Below are 16,066 nucleotides of genomic sequence, written 5' to 3'. Positions count from 1 at the left end.
CTTGTTTCCATGTTTCACTGTTTTATTCTTTTAGACTTTGTGAAAGGTCAGCACATACACGCACACACACACATACACGCACATACACACACACACAAACTGTAAATAGCAAGAACACACACACAAATAGTAAATAGCAAGAACACACACACACACAAACTGTAGATAGCAAGAACACACACACAAATAGTAAATAGCAAGAACACACACACACAAACTGTAAATAGCAAGAACACACACACACAAACTAAATAGCAAGAACACGCACACACACACACAAACTGCAAATAGCAACACACACACACACAAACTGTAAATAGCAAGAACACACACACACACACTGTAAGAACACACACACACACACACACACACAAACTGTAAATTAGCAAGAACACACACACACACAAACTGTAAATAGCAAGAACACACACACACACTGTAAATAGCAAGAACACACACACACAAATACAGTATAGACCGGATGTATAAAACACCGGATGTATGAAAGTCTGGATGTATGAAAGGGGTAGGCAGGGTCCCGGCAGAAGCTACTCTTTGTTATTACTTAGAATTTTCCGGTTGTATGAAAATCGGATGTATAAAAGTCCGGTTGTATGAAAGCAAATCTCTGGTCCCGAGCAGCACAAATGCGTTGTTGCAAGACCGGTTGTAAGAAAACGAAAGTAGACCCAAGTCACCAAAGTGTGGTAAGAGTAATTTCCCTTCCTTCCTTGTTGTTGTTGATTTTATCCATTAAACTGATTTTATGTTTAACTCCATTAATAATCTGTTTTGTTTGTCTATTCAGTCATTTTAGCCTGTTATAAATTTGTCATGACTAAAGAGCCATAATAGCCCAGGAAGGCATTTTTTTGTACAATTAGAACCAGCGGCATTGGTCGTGGGTGTGACTCAGTTTTTACATTTAGTCAAGTTTTGACTAAATGTTTTAACGTAGAGGGGGGAATCGAGACGAGGGTTGTGGTGTATGTGTGTGTGTTTGTGTGTGTGTGTGTGTGTGTCTGTCTGTCTGTCTGTCTGTCTCTGTGTGTGTGTAGAGCGATTCAGACCAAACTACTGGACCGATCTTTATGAAATTTGACATGAGAGTTCCTGGGAATGATATCCCCGGATCTTTTTTTCGATAAATACCTTTGATGACGTCATATCCGGCTTTTTGTAAAAGTTGAGGCGGCACTGTCACACCCTCATTTTTCAATCAAATTGATTGAAAATTTGGCCCAGCAATCTTCCACGAAGGCCGGACTTCAGTATTGCATTTCAGCTTGGTGGCTTAAAAATTAATTGATGACTTTGGTCATTAAAAATCTGAAAATTGTAAAAAAAACTTCTTTTTTTTAAAACGATCCAAATTTACGTTCATCTTATTCTTCATCATGTTCTGATTCCAAAAACATATAAATATGTTATATTTGTATTAAAAACAAGCTCTGAAATTTAAAAATATAAACATTATTATTAAAATAAAATTTCCGAAATCGATTTAAAAACAATTTCATCTTATTCCTTGTGGGTTCCTGATTCCAAAAGCATATAGATGTGATATGTTTGGATTAAAAACACGCTTAGAAAGTTAAAAAGAATAGAGATAAAGAAAAGCATGCTATCCTTCTCAGCGCAACTACTACCCCGATCTTCTTGTCAATTTCACTGCCTGTGCATCGAGCGGTGGACTGACGATGCTACGAGTATACGCTCTTGCTGTAAAAATGCAGTGAGTTCAGTTTCATTCTGTTAGTTCGACAGCTTGACTAAATGTTGTAATTTCGCCTTACGCGACTTGTTTTTACATTTAGTCAAGTTTTGACTAAATGTTTTAACATAGAGGGGGGAATCGAGACGAGGGTCGTGGTGTATGTGTGTGTTTGTGTGTGTGTGTCTGTCTGTCTGTGTGTATGTGTAGAGCGATTCAGACTAAACTACTGGACCGATCTTTATGAAATTTGACATGAGAGTTCCTGGGTATGATATCCCCGGACGTTGTTTTCATTTTTTCGATAAATACCTTTGATGACGTCATATCCGGCTTTTTGTAAAAGTTGAGGCGGCACTGTCACACCCTCATTTTTCAATTAAATTGATTGAAATTTTGGCAAAGCAATCTTCGACAAAGGCCGGAGTTTGGTATTGCATTTCAGCTTGGTGGCTTAAAAACTAATGAGTGAGTTTGGTCATTAAAAATCGGAAACTTGTAATTAAAATTATTTTTTTATCAAACGATCCAAAAACAATTTCATCTTATTCTTCGTCATTTTCTGATTCAAAAAACATATACATATGTTATATTTGGATTAAAAACAAGCTCTGAAAATTAAAAATATAAAAATTATTATTAAAATTAAATTTCCGAAATCGTTTTAAAAACTATTTCATCTTATTCCTTGTCGGTTCCTGATTCCAAAAACATATAGATATGATATGTTTGGATTGAAAACACGCTCAGAAAGTTAAAACGAAGAGAGGTACAGTAAAGCGTGCTATGAAGCACAGAAACAGGCTCGTCACTTTCACTGCCTTTTGCACTAGCGGCGGACTACGGTCAGTTTCATTCTGTGAGTTCCACAGCTTGACTAAATGTAGTAATTTCGCCTTACGCGACTTGTTTTATGTTGTTGTTGTTGTTTTAATCCATACTGGTTTTAAGTTTAACTCACTTTTTTGTATTCAGTGCGCGCGCGTGTGTGTGTGTGTGTGTTATAAATGTGTGCGTTTTGGAGAGAGAGAAAGAGAAAGAGAGAGAGAGAGAGAGAGAGAGAGAGAGAAAGAGAGAGAGAGAGAGAGAACTCAGAAAATGTTATTTGCTACGCCAACGGTCATTACAAAGCTTCCACGACCAAAAACATTGTCAAAAGCGCAAAAGGGTTGTGGAGGGAACACACACAATACAGTTGAGCCACACACAAACACACACACACATACACACACACACACACGCACGTACGCGCACACACGCACACACAGAGGGACGGGGGGGGGGGGGGGGCGGAGAGTGCACGGCCTTATGCAAAGCAGAACAGTTCCTTACACAAACAGTTGCTCTTTCTATCGGTTGTCCTGACTGTGTCAGTGTATGTAAGTACATGTACTTTTCCACTTGTTATTCACAAACCTTTTCTTCTAACAAGGATATGTATCAAAACATTTAAACATAAAAAAACAAATAAATACAAAAATGATATGAAAAAAAACCTACTTTTATCAAGTAACAGACGCGTGGCCGGATGTATGAAAGTCAATCCACAATATTATCATACATCCGGTTAACCGGATTTAGTAAAGACCGGATGTATGAAAGACAAAAAGTGGGTCCCGACGACTTTCTTACATCCGGTCTCGACTGTAGTAAATAGCAAGAACACACACACACACACTGTAAATAGCAAGAACACACACACACACACTGTAAATGGCAAGAACACACACACACACACACTGTAAATAGCAAGCACACGCACAACATGACTGTGAGTAATGCCCACTTAACCAATAAATACCAACCTCGCAGTCGAGGGTCATCCTTTGATATCATGAACGATGGTTGCTCTGCGTCTTTGTGGTTCTTGTTGTTGTCTCTCACTGCCGGTCTGCAATGATCATGGTGAATGATAACCACTTGAAATTTGTTGCCATGTGTAAAAATAATAATCATAATAATACAATATAATGTAATAACAATGATACGTATGTGGCACAAATCCTAAAATAGTTGTAAGCGCCTCACAAAGACACAAATAAATAATTCTGTACACAGTGCCAAAGCAAATAGTAATACACATCGAAGTAAAAAACACATCAAATTCAGGGTTTCATTTACTAGTGCGCCCTGCGCCATTGGCGCATTAAATTTGAAAATGTCCCATCACAATTTGCGTCAGTGCGTCAAAGGGCGCATTGAGATTACGTTCCACTTCGCCAGCAAATGTACACTTTACATCGGATTACACACACACATATACACGCGCGCACACACACACACACACACATACAGAGATAACACGATAAAGCGGCTAATTCTCAGATGGCACCATATTGCACTATTTTGCATCTTTGGTCAAAACGCGTACAGGCCTCTTTGTCGCTTCTTGCCTTTGACTATATGTCCCATCGGAATTTGGTTGAGGGGGACAAATGTTCCATTGCCTTTTTCTCCCAGGTTAAAGCCTGCAAATTACTGTCATTTAGGCTATTTCATAGATCTGTAACAAGCAGTTAAATACTGTCATTTAGGCTATTTCATAGATCTGTAACAAGCAGTTATTAACAGAATGAGTATTTTGCTTTATGTGAGCAGTGCCGTCCTGATAAAGACCTTTTAGAGTACAGTGGAACCTGATTTTTAAGACCCCCCAATTTAAGACTTTCTCCTTTTTATGACCGTCTCCACTTCATCCAAGTTCCAACCCAGCACACAGAAAAAGATACACACACACACAAACACAGAAAACACTATGCATACACAAACACAAAAACTCACCTGACTTCAAAAAGACAAACACTGTATGCAAATACACACAAACACAAAAACTCACCGGACTCCTTTTGACTGCACTTCCTCTTCCTCCTCCTCCTCCATTTCTTCCTCCTCCATGTCTTCCTCCTTGTCTTCTGCTTGGACAGTGGCCTTTGCTGGCGGCGTGATGATGTGCGACGATTCTGAATATCAGACAACATAAAGTATTTGCTTAACATCATGTACAGCGAAACCCTCTTTTTAATACCTTAAAAAAATCTGGTCTTAAAATAGAGGTAAATTTACAGAAGCTATGAACAAAACATCTGAGAAAGGAGAGTCTTAAAATGGAGGTCAATTTACAGAAGCTATGAACAAAACATCTGAGAAAGGAGAGTCTTAAAATGGAGGTCAATTTACAGAAGCTATGAACAAAACATCTGAGAAAGGAGGGTCTTAACAAGGAGGGTAACTTTACAGAAGCTATGAACAGAACATCTGAGAAAGGAGAGTCTTAACAAGGAGGGTAACTTTACAGAAGCTATGAACAGAACATCTGAGAAAGGAGAGTCTTAAAATAGAGGGTAACTTTACAGAAGCTATGAACAGAACATCTGAGAAAGGAGAGTCTTAACAAGGAGGGTAACTTTACAGAAGCTATGAACAGAACGTCTGAGAAAGGAGAGTCTTAACAAGGAGGGTAACTTTACAGAAGCTATGAACAGAACATCTGAGAAAGGAGAGTCTTAACAAGGAGGGTAACTTTACAGAAGCTATGAACAGAACGTCTGAGAAAGGAGAGTCTCAAAATGGAGGTAAATTTACAGAAGCTATGAACAAAACATCTGAGAAAGGAGAGTCTCAAAATGGAGGTAAATTTACAGAAGCTATGAACAAAACATCTGAGAAAGGAGAGTCTTAAAATGGAGGTCAATTTACAGAAGCTATGAACAAAACATCTGAGAAAGGAGAGTCTCAAAATGGAGGTAAATTTACAGAAGCTATGAACAAAACATCTGAGAAAGGAGAGTCTTAAAAGGGAGGTCAATTTACAGAAGCTATGAACAAAACATCTGAGAAAGGAGAGTCTCAAAATAGAGGTAAATTTACAGAAGCTATGAACAAAACATCTGAGAAAGGAGAGTCTTAAAATGGAGGTCAATTTACAGAAGCTATGAACAAAACATCTGAGAAAGGAGAGTCTTAAAATGGAGGTCAATTTACAGAAGCTATGAACAAAACATCTGAGAAAGGAGGGTCTTAAAATGGAGGTAAATTTACAGAAGCTATGAACAAAACATCTGAGAAAGGAGAGTCTCAAAATGGAGGTAAATTTACAGAAGCTATGAACAAAACATCTGAGAAAGGAGAGTCTCAAAATGGAGGTAAATTTACAGAAGCTATGAACAAAACATCTGAGAAAGGAGGGTCTTAAAATAGAGGTAAATTTACAGAAGCTATGAACAAAACATCTGAGAAAGGAGAGTCTTAAAATGGAGGTCAATTTACAGAAGCTATGAACAAAACATCTGAGAAAGGAGAGTCTTAAAATGGAGGTCAATTTACAGAAGCTATGAACAAAACATCTGAGAAAGGAGTCTTAAAAGGGAGGGAGTCTTAAACTGGGGGGTAAGTATTTTGTGCAAGGTGGCATTGTTTTGGGGGTTACTGAAGTTCGGAAGAGAGGGCTTGTGTATTGCTGACTCTTTTATTTTATGTTCAGACCATGGACTACAACACGAGCAGACACAATTTCTTGCATTTTCCACCTTTTCTTTTCAAAATAAATAAATAAATGTTTTCAGTTTTTTTCGACTCAAGAGAGACAGAGAGAGGGACGCACACACACAGTTACTTTCACATAGTCAAACACACACACATACACACACACCCTGTCTCTTTTTTCCACAAAGTTTGACTCAAGAGAGAGAGGGAGAGAACACGTACACAGTCGCTGTTTCTTTTATTCTGCCGCTCACAATCAACATGCTATGAAAATCTCTTACTTACCAGTACTCTTCATTTCGGCTTCTTCCTCGTCCGACGATTCACTCACAGGCGCTCCGAAGAAAGTAAATGACGACCCTCCAGCGAAAAGATCACCAAGATTTGATTTATTACTGGCGCCTGCTGGCTCTTCTTCATCATCTGCCTCCTTTGCTTTTATCCCTTTCTTCTTGCTGTTCTCCTTTTCCTCTTCTTCGTCATCTTCACTACTTTCTTCTTCTTCTTCTACAGCTTTATCTTCCTCTTCTTCGCTGCTTTCATCGGTGTCTTTCTCATCTTCATCTTCTTTGTCCTCATCACCTCCATCTCCCGAACTTTTCTCTTCCTCATCTTCTGCTTCGCTGTTGTCATCACTGCTGTCGAATTTGGTGTTGTCCGTAGTTGTCTTGCTTTTGATCTCGGGTTGAGCCTCACTGTCAAGCTTCCGTTTCCTTGTAAAAACAAGACACACAAAATGCTGGTGCCGTTATCAACAATGATAACAATTAACGAAGAGAGGACGCATCTTGTGCCGTTATCAACAATGATAACAATTAACGAAGAGAGGACGCATCTTGTGCCGTTATCAACAATGATAACAATTAACGAAGAGAGGACGCGTCTTGTGCCGTTATCAACAAGGATAACAATTAACGAAGAGAGGACGCATCTTGTGCCGTTATCAACAATGATAACAATTAACGAAGAGAGGACGCGTCTTGTGCCGTTATCAACAATGATAACAATTAACGAAGAGAGGACGCATCTTGTGCCGTTATCAACAATGATAACAATTAACGAAGAGAGGACGCATCTTGTGCCGTTATCAACAATGATAACAATTAACGAAGAGAGGACGCATCTTGTGCCGTTATCAACAATGATAACAATTAACGAAGAGAGGACGCATCTTGTGCCGTTATCAACAATGATAACAATTAACGAAGAGAGGACGCATCTTGTGCCGTTATCAACAATGATAACAATTAACGGAGAGAGGACGCATCTTGTGCCGTTATCAACAATGATAACAATTAACGAAGAGAGGACGCATCTTGTGCCGTTATCAACAATGATAACAATTAACGGAGAGAGGACGCATCTTGTGCCGTTATCAACAATGATAACAATTAACGGAGAGAGGACGCATCTTGTGCCGTTATCAACAATGATAACAATTAACGAAGAGAGGACGCATCTTGTGCCGTTATCAACAATGATAACAATTAACGAAGAGAGGACGCATCTTGTGCCGTTATCAACAATGATAACAATTAACGAAGAGAGGACGCATCTTGTGCCGTTATCAACAATGATAACAATTAACGGAGAGAGGACGCATCTTGTGCCGTTATCAACAATGATAACAATTAACGAAGAGAGGACGCATCTTGTGCCGTTATCAACAATGATAACAATTAACGAAGAGAGGACGCATCTTGTGCCGTTATCAACAATGATAACAATTAACGAAGAGAGGACGCATCTTGTGCCGTTATCAACAATGATAACAATTAACGGAGAGAGGACGCATCTTGTGCCGTTATCAACAATGATAACAATTAACGAAGAGAGGACGCATCTTGTGCCGTTATCAACAATGATAACAATTAACGAAGAGAGGACGCATCTTGTGCCGTTATCAACAATGATAACAATTAACGAAGAGAGGACGCATCTTGTGCCGTTATCAACAATGATAACAATTAACGAAGAGAGGACGCATCTTGTGCCGTTATCAACAATGATAACAATTAACGGAGAGAGGACGCATCTTGTGCCGTTATCAACAATGATAACAATTAACGAAGAGAGGACGCATCTTGTGCCGTTATCAACAATGATAACAATTAACGAAGAGAGGACGCATCTTGTGCCGTTATCAACAATGATAACAATTAACGAAGAGAGGACGCATCTTGTGCCGTTATCAACAATGATAACAATTAACGAAGAGAGGACGCATCTTGTGCCGTTATCAACAATGATAACAATTAACGAAGAGAGGACGCATCTTGTGCCGTTATCAACAATGATAACAATTAACGAAGAGAGGACGCATCTTGTGCCGTTATCAACAATGATAACAATTAACGGAGAGAGGACGCATCTTGTGCCGTTATCAACAATGATAACAATTAACGAAGAGAGGACGCATCTTGTGCCGTTATCAACAATGATAACAATTAACGAAGAGAGGACGCATCTTGTGCCGTTATCAACAATGATAACAATTAACGAAGAGAGGACGCATCTTGTGCCGTTATCAACAATGATAACAATTAACGAAGAGAGGACGCATCTTGTGCCGTTATCAACAATGATAACAATTAACGAAGAGAGGACGCATCTTGTGCCGTTATCAACAATGATAACAATTAACGAAGAGAGGACGCATCTTGTGCCGTTATCAACAATGATAACAATTAACGAAGAGAGGACGCATCTTGTGCCGTTATCAACAATGATAACAATTAACGGAGAGAGGACGCATCTTGTGCCGTTATCAACAATGATAACAATTAACGAAGAGAGGACGCATCTTGTGCCGTTATCAACAATGATAACAATTAACGAAGAGAGGACGCATCTTGTGCCGTTATCAACAATGATAACAATTAACGAAGAGAGGACGCATCTTGTGTGTTATCTTCTCTTGCAATTTTCATCAGAACAGTAAAGTATTCCATGTACACTGACTGATCAGAAAGTATCAACTTCAGTCAAATATATCAATCAATCAATCAATCAATCAATATGAGGCTTATATCGCGCATATTCCGTGGGTACAGTTCTAAGCGCAGGGATTTTTTTATTTTTAAAATTTTTTTTTATGCAATTTATATCGCGCACATATTCAATGCCGTGTGAGATGGAATTTTTTTTACACAATACATCACGCATTCACATCGGCCAGCAGATCGCAGCCATTTCGGCGCATATCCTACTTTTCACGGCCTATTATTCCAAGTCACACGGGTATTTTGGTGGACATTTTTATCTATGCCTATACAAATTTGCCAGGAAAGACCCTTTTGTCAATCGTGGGATCTTTAACGTGCACACCCCAATGTAGTGTACACAAAGGGACCTCGATTTTTTGTCTCATCCGAAAGACTAGCACTTGAACCCACCACCAAGGTTAGGAAAGGGGGGAGAAAATTGCTAACGCCCTGACCCAGGGTCGAACTCGCAACCTCTCGCTTCCGAGCGCAAGTGCGTTACCACTTGGCCACCCAGTCACGCCTATACAGCCACTGGGCTACAAGCTGTCATCTGGTTATCTGTGTCAGTGGATCATAACCTTCCATCAATCAATCAATGAGGCTTATATCGCGCATATTCCGTGGGTACAGTTCTAGGCGCTCAGCAGTGATGCCGTGTGAGATGAAATTTAATACGGCCAGTAATTGCAGCCATTTCGGCGCATATTTACCTTTCACGGCCTATTATTCCAAGTCACACGGGTATAGGTAGACAATTATTAACTGTGCCAAAGCAATTTTGCCAGGAAAGACCCTTTTGTCAATCGTGGGATCTTTAACATGCACACCCATTGTAGTGTACACGGGGGGGGGGGGGGGGGGGGGGAGTTCGGACACCGAAGAGAGTCTGCACACAAAGTTGACTCTGAAATAAATTTCCGCCGAACCTGGGATCGAACTCACGCTGACAGCGGCCAACTGAATACAAATCCAGCGCGCTACCAACTGAGCTATATCCATGCCTGTAAAGCAAATTGCATTTGTTACACACAAAAAGGCAAAGAAACAAAATGCAAACAAGAAACAAAGCACTCCAACAACAAGACAGGAGAAAAGAAAACTAAAGCAACTCAATTTTGTATCATGAATTAGTACCACTTTCAACCTTGTTATACACAGTAATACATCAAGCCTCAATGATAAAAGAGAGAGAGAGAGAGAGAGAGAGAGAGAGAGAGAGAGAGAGAGAGAGAGAGAGAGAGAGAGAGAGAGAGAGAGAGAGAGAGAGAGAGAGAGAGACTTTCATACAAGAATATAAATGACTTACTTCTGCTTTGAAGCAATAGCTGTCTCAGGAGTGATCTCGAGATGTTTTGACTGGACGGGGTCAAGGTAACGTTTTACTCCCCTGCAAGACAAAGTAATGTAACATTTCACACATAAAACAGAAATAATGGATGCATTACATTGGTTACGTAAACAAAGTGATCCAGTGATGTACTTAATAGGAAGCATCACATTTTCTGTACTAAACTCTACATTTGAAACTTTTTGTTGTTTTCTGCTTATAAACAAATGAAGTTTTTTGCAGCAGGTTACTATAATTTTATGAAATATAAAGTTATTTTATTCTTTTCAACAGGGAAGGATTGCATTGACAAAAAGTCTAACTTGACTTCAACAACCACGGGTTCTGAACACCTGTTCTAACAGACAGACACCCACAAAAAGTAAAACTTGACTTCTACAGCCATGGGTTCTGAACACCTGTTCTAACAGACAGACACACACAAAAAGTAAAACTTGACTTCTACAGCCATGGGTTCTGAACACCTGTTCTAACAGACATACATGCACAAAAAATATGACCACTGAGAAAGAGAGAGAGAAGACTGAACAATAGTTGAAGTTGCTGCATTCCCACTCCACAAAACAAACAATGTATCCCCCTACTCTGTGCTCTCAGACTTAATACTCACTGATAGATGTTTGCTTTGTTCCTCTGTCTGGGTTTGAAGCCCAACACTTGCTCCAAGATTTTCAGATTCCGAGCTTTTTCTTCTGCCAGCTCTATTTCATCAGGATCTGTACAGTCAGAAATGATGGAAATTCACATGTGATGCAAGATGACATAAATCTAGACACAGCATTATCACAAATTTTTTTTGTTACACAACCATTCCTGTGACATGGGTTTATTTGCCTCAATGTTTCCAGGAAAACACAACTCTTCCACAACCCATACAAACCAGACACAATTATTTGTGGAATTCATCTATTCACAATCCACCTTCAAAAAGAACAAAAATAGATACAATTTACACGAAGATGCCCTCCATCAGCTCACTCGCCATGAGCATCTAGACCATTGTCTTCCGCCTCCGTAAAGGCCATTGCAGACTGAACAGCCACCTAAAAAGGATTGGCATCAGACAATCGGCCATCTGCGACTGTGGAGAGGCGGACCAGACACCGGAGCACTTCCTGCAGACCTGCCAACTCCACTGCAGTGAGAGAAAACAAGTCTGGCCCACGGGGACAACGCTGCACACAAAGCTGTGGGGAAGCACCCTGGACCTTCAATTGACAGCCCACTTTGTTGAATTGACAGCCCACTTTGTTGAATTGACAGCCCACTTTGTTGAATTGACAGCCCACTTTGTTGAATTGACAGCCCACTTTGTCAACATCACGGGTCAACGGATATACAGTGGAACCCCCTTTTAAGACCTCCAAAAATCTGAGAAAATTGGGTCTTAAAAAAGAGGGAGTCTTAAAATGGGGGTAAATTTACAGAGGTTATGAACAGAAAGTCTGAGAAAACAAGGTCTTAAAAAGGAGGGAGTCTTAAATTAGGGGGTCTTAAAAGGGGGGTTCCACTGTAGACACAACCATCATGGAACGCTGAAGAAGAAGAAGAAGTCTGTTTACAATCTTCTTCCTTCTTCTGCGTTTGTGGGCTGAAACTCCCATGTACACTCGTGTTTTTTGCACGAGTGGAATTCTACGTGTATGACCGTTTTTTTACCCCGCCATTTAGGCAGCCATACGCCGTTTTCGGAGGAAGCATGCTGGGTATTTTCATGTTTCTATAACCCACCAAACTCTGACATGGATTACAGGATCTTTTTCGTGCACACTTGGTCTTGTGCTTGCGCGTACACACAGGGGGGAGGGGGGGGGGGGGGGGGGGGGGGGGGGGGGGGGGGGATGTTCGGACACCGAGGAGAGTCTGCACACAAAGTTGACTCTGAGAAATAAATCTCTCGCCGAACGTGGGGACGAACTCACGCTGACAGCGGCCAACTGGATACAAATCCAGCGCGCTACCGACTGAGCTACATCCCCGCCCTACAATCTTCATGACTGTTACCTTTCTCTGCCTCCTCCTCCTCCTCCTCTTTGTCACTGTCGCTTTCAGCAAAACGATCGTCCATCCGGAATCGGCTGTCTTTAATCTTCGTCTGCAGCTCCATCAGCTGAAAGACGGCAAGAATCAACAACAACGTTAGAGTTTTCCTGTGTTAGTATCTGATTGTTTTCTGTTATAATAAAATACAAAGGTCAATCCTTTTTCACTCTCATGTAAAACACATGAAGTTCTTTTGACAAAATGAAACGTCTTTTCCCTATTTTCTCTAACGGTAACACAGATAGTTTAAGATGGACAAATTCTTGTCTTGCACGTTTGTTCAGTGAACTGGTTTGCCTTATGACTACGTAATTATCCGATAAATGTATGTCTCTTAAAAACCACAACCACACGTACTATCAAGCTTCTTGCTGTTCCTAAAAATGTTGTTTTTTAAGATCAAAATGCTTAAACTAAGTTTCTGTAAGCTAAATTTGTTACTGTATTTATTGAAAGAGTCACAGTGAAACAGACGAGAAAATTTTCTTTATATATATATATTTTTCTAATGCGTATTAACTGGTTAAGCTTGACACATGTTCTAGTGATTTTACAAGCACCCACCTTCTGCCCTTTCTTGCCCTCAAACTGGGGGCGAATGGAAAAGTCATGGTCAGCCTTTTTGTCTCCCTCCTCCTCTGATGCAGAATCGTCAAATAGTGCTGGTGCTGCCTTTGTCTCTGCCTCTACTGGCTGCTGAAACAGTGGCCGTAAAGACCGAAAGTGAGTCGCTGTTGAGTTCATGCAGAGATTTACGAGTGCATCTTGCATGAGACCAAGAGACCTGTTAGTGTCAGAACAAAATAAGGTCCAGAGATTTATTTTTATCAGTAGGATTTTGAAAAAAATGTGTGTACAATCGAACTTGCCCTGGCGACCACCTTTCCATAACGACCACCTTTCCATAACGACCTGCCCTGGCGACCACCTCTTGTGAACGACCACCTTTCCATAACGACTACCTGTCTATACGAACCACTACTGGTTGGTCCCTTGGCTGGTCGTTGGGTTCGATTGTCCATCAAAATGAAGTCTGGCTTTTGAAAAGGCAATATGAATGGGTTATTTTCAACTCAGGGTCCCCCTGGAAGCTGCTGTCTGTCATTTAAGGTCTCAACAAGAAGAAAGGGTATAATTGTACCGAAAACGTTATCCAAAATCAACCATGACAAGAACAAAACTAATTCACACAAAATGTTTTGGACCAAAATGCTACTGATTATTGAGTTTGGTTTTAAAACTTCAGCTTTACAACTTTTCCTGGACAAATTCTTAATCTCTAACCACATCAGTCACTTTTTTGTTCAATGAAGCATGGCGGCGAAAGGTGTAGAGCTCAGTCAAGTGAAAATACCTGCATGTTTTGCTCACCTGTTTCTTTAAAGAGCCTTCTTCATCCGAGTCTGAGAACTTCACATGTTTTGAGCCCGTTCCCTAAAAAGAGAACACATAAGTAGACACAAGACATGGCACATTTTCTTATTATATGTTCAGAATTTGACGGATAATACAAACAGAATTCAATTAAATGTTGAAAGGGAAAGTGCACTACTTATTTTAAACACACACACACACACACACACACACCCACACACACACACACACACACACACACACAAACACATAGTTCTGACATAGTGACCCAACCATTGATTTCATATACATATATACATCATGTTTATGCAAAAGGGATTGGGGAAGGTGTGAGGAAGAGAGATACATGTACACAGAAGAAAAGCGAGGGAGTAACACACATTCTTCTGTTGTGAGGCTTCCTGCAACATGTACACACAATGAGAAGCATGAGGTGGAGAATGTGCAACGCACAATGACATATTAGACACACATTTATTGTGCATTCTCATTGGGGTTGAGAGAGAGGGAGAGAGGGGGGGGGGGGGGAGAGAGAAAGAGAGGGAGAGGCAGAAAGAGAGAAGGAAAGAGAGAGGGAGAGGCAGAAAGAGAGAAGGAGAGAGAGAGTGAGAGGAGAAGGAGAGAGAGAAACAAATAGAGAAAGAGAGAGGGATGGAGAGAGAGAGAAAGAGAGAGGGAAACAAATAGAGAAAGAGAGAGGGAGAGAGTCAGAGAAGGAGAGAGATGGTGTGTTGTGTACCTCACGAATGGACTTTGTGATGAGGTTCTCCTGTTTCTTCACTTCCTCCAGGTTCTTCTGCCTCGCCCGGTGACTCTTTTGCTGCACACGCAAATATTGAAATAATGAAACAACCAGTAACAACAATACTAATAATTTCTCTTTTCCTCAGTCACAAACACACATACACGCACACACACACACACACACACAGGCATTGAAGATGCACACAGGCAGACACACACACACACAGAGGCACACACACACACACACAGGCACATATACCCTCACACACACAGGCACATACCCTCACACACACACACAGAGGCACACACACACACACACACACACAGAGGCACACACACACACACACAGGCACATACCCTCACACACACAGGCACATACCCTCACACACAGGCAAACACACACACACACACAAACAGAGTCAAACACCCACACACAAACACAGAGGCACACACATGCACACACACAGGCAGACACACAAACACACAGAGGCAGACACACACACACAAACACAGAGTCAGACACACACACACACACAAACACAGAGGCACACACACACACACATGCACACACACAGGCAGACACACAAACACACCTCTGAGGTTATAACCTGGCTGTTCAGAACTGACACTAACGGCAGTATTTTTACAAATTTCCACTCATCTGTTTGACTTTGAGTTCCTTTCCAAATTAACACTTCATTATTTCCTTTCAGTCACATAATCAGATGATAATACATCTTTGCTGATGGGTAACTGATTTTAAAACACAAGAGACAAAACCACATTGAAACATCACTCAGTCAGAATTGTGTAAATGAAGGGCTAAATCAGAACATATACTCACTATGAATGCGACTCCATCCACTGATTTCCTTCCACTTCCAGGCTTTGAAAGAAACAATAGCAATTTTAAAACATGACAAATTCACAAACATTAACACATCAAATCACATTTGCAAACACAGACAGACATGTGTCTAACATACATGGTGCATTACTGTCATTGTCAGGAAAGGTTCTCCCCCCCCCCCCCCCCCCCCCCCCCAAAAAAAAAAAAAAAAAAAAGATGTATACAAATATGTGAGACATTTATGCTAGTTTATGTGCAGATATGTGTGCATGCTGAACGTTATGAGCCAAAGATCAGAGAGCAACCCTTCCAATAATTCTTCTTCTTCATGAACCGAGTCCTTTTGGACAATCTAAATTCTAAAATGAGGTGAGTGAGTCGAGCTAGAAATGGTCTGTGGGTGGCTTCTGTTTTAACATTTGAGATGAGAAATTTTTATGACATACACAGGGATGTTGCCACAAATTCACACCCATAGGACAAATGTCCTGAGATCTTCGGCATCAGTAGGACATTTGACTGCT

The 16,066-nt window shown here is 40.6% G+C and overlaps 2 protein-coding genes across 3 annotated transcripts in view; one reads left to right on the top strand and one right to left on the bottom strand.

Moving 5' to 3' along the window:
* Positions 1–16,066, top strand: part of LOC138965371 (sortilin-like) — a 109,443-nt gene that overhangs the window by 71,903 nt on the left and 21,474 nt on the right. The gene's annotated exons all lie outside the window — the stretch shown is intronic.
* The window catches only part of LOC138965369 (nucleolar protein 8-like), a 31,597-nt gene that overhangs the window by 1,346 nt on the left and 14,185 nt on the right, over positions 1–16,066 (bottom strand). Inside the window, exons 8-17 of one of the 2 annotated variants that reach the window (XM_070337510.1) lie at positions 15,537–15,578; positions 14,688–14,768; positions 13,946–14,008; positions 13,139–13,270; positions 12,536–12,641; positions 11,142–11,247; positions 10,490–10,570; positions 6,482–6,909; positions 4,551–4,674; positions 3,520–3,605 (exon numbers count right to left, since the gene is read on the bottom strand). In XM_070337510.1, the coding sequence (XP_070193611.1) occupies positions 3,520–3,605; positions 4,551–4,674; positions 6,482–6,909; positions 10,490–10,570; positions 11,142–11,247; positions 12,536–12,641; positions 13,139–13,270; positions 13,946–14,008; positions 14,688–14,768; positions 15,537–15,578 (1,249 nt within the window). The remainder of the gene's footprint in view (positions 1–3,519; positions 3,606–4,550; positions 4,675–6,481; positions 6,910–10,489; positions 10,571–11,141; positions 11,248–12,535; positions 12,642–13,138; positions 13,271–13,945; positions 14,009–14,687; positions 14,769–15,536; positions 15,579–16,066) is intronic. The other variant, XM_070337511.1, reaches the window with a different exon arrangement.

The sequence above is a fragment of the Littorina saxatilis genome, linkage group LG4, assembly GCF_037325665.1.
Source record: "Littorina saxatilis isolate snail1 linkage group LG4, US_GU_Lsax_2.0, whole genome shotgun sequence".
In the NCBI taxonomy this organism is placed as follows: domain Eukaryota; kingdom Metazoa; phylum Mollusca; class Gastropoda; order Littorinimorpha; family Littorinidae; genus Littorina; species Littorina saxatilis.
Note: the sequence above shows the minus strand (reverse complement) of the source record. Positions and strands in the feature narration are given on the sequence as shown.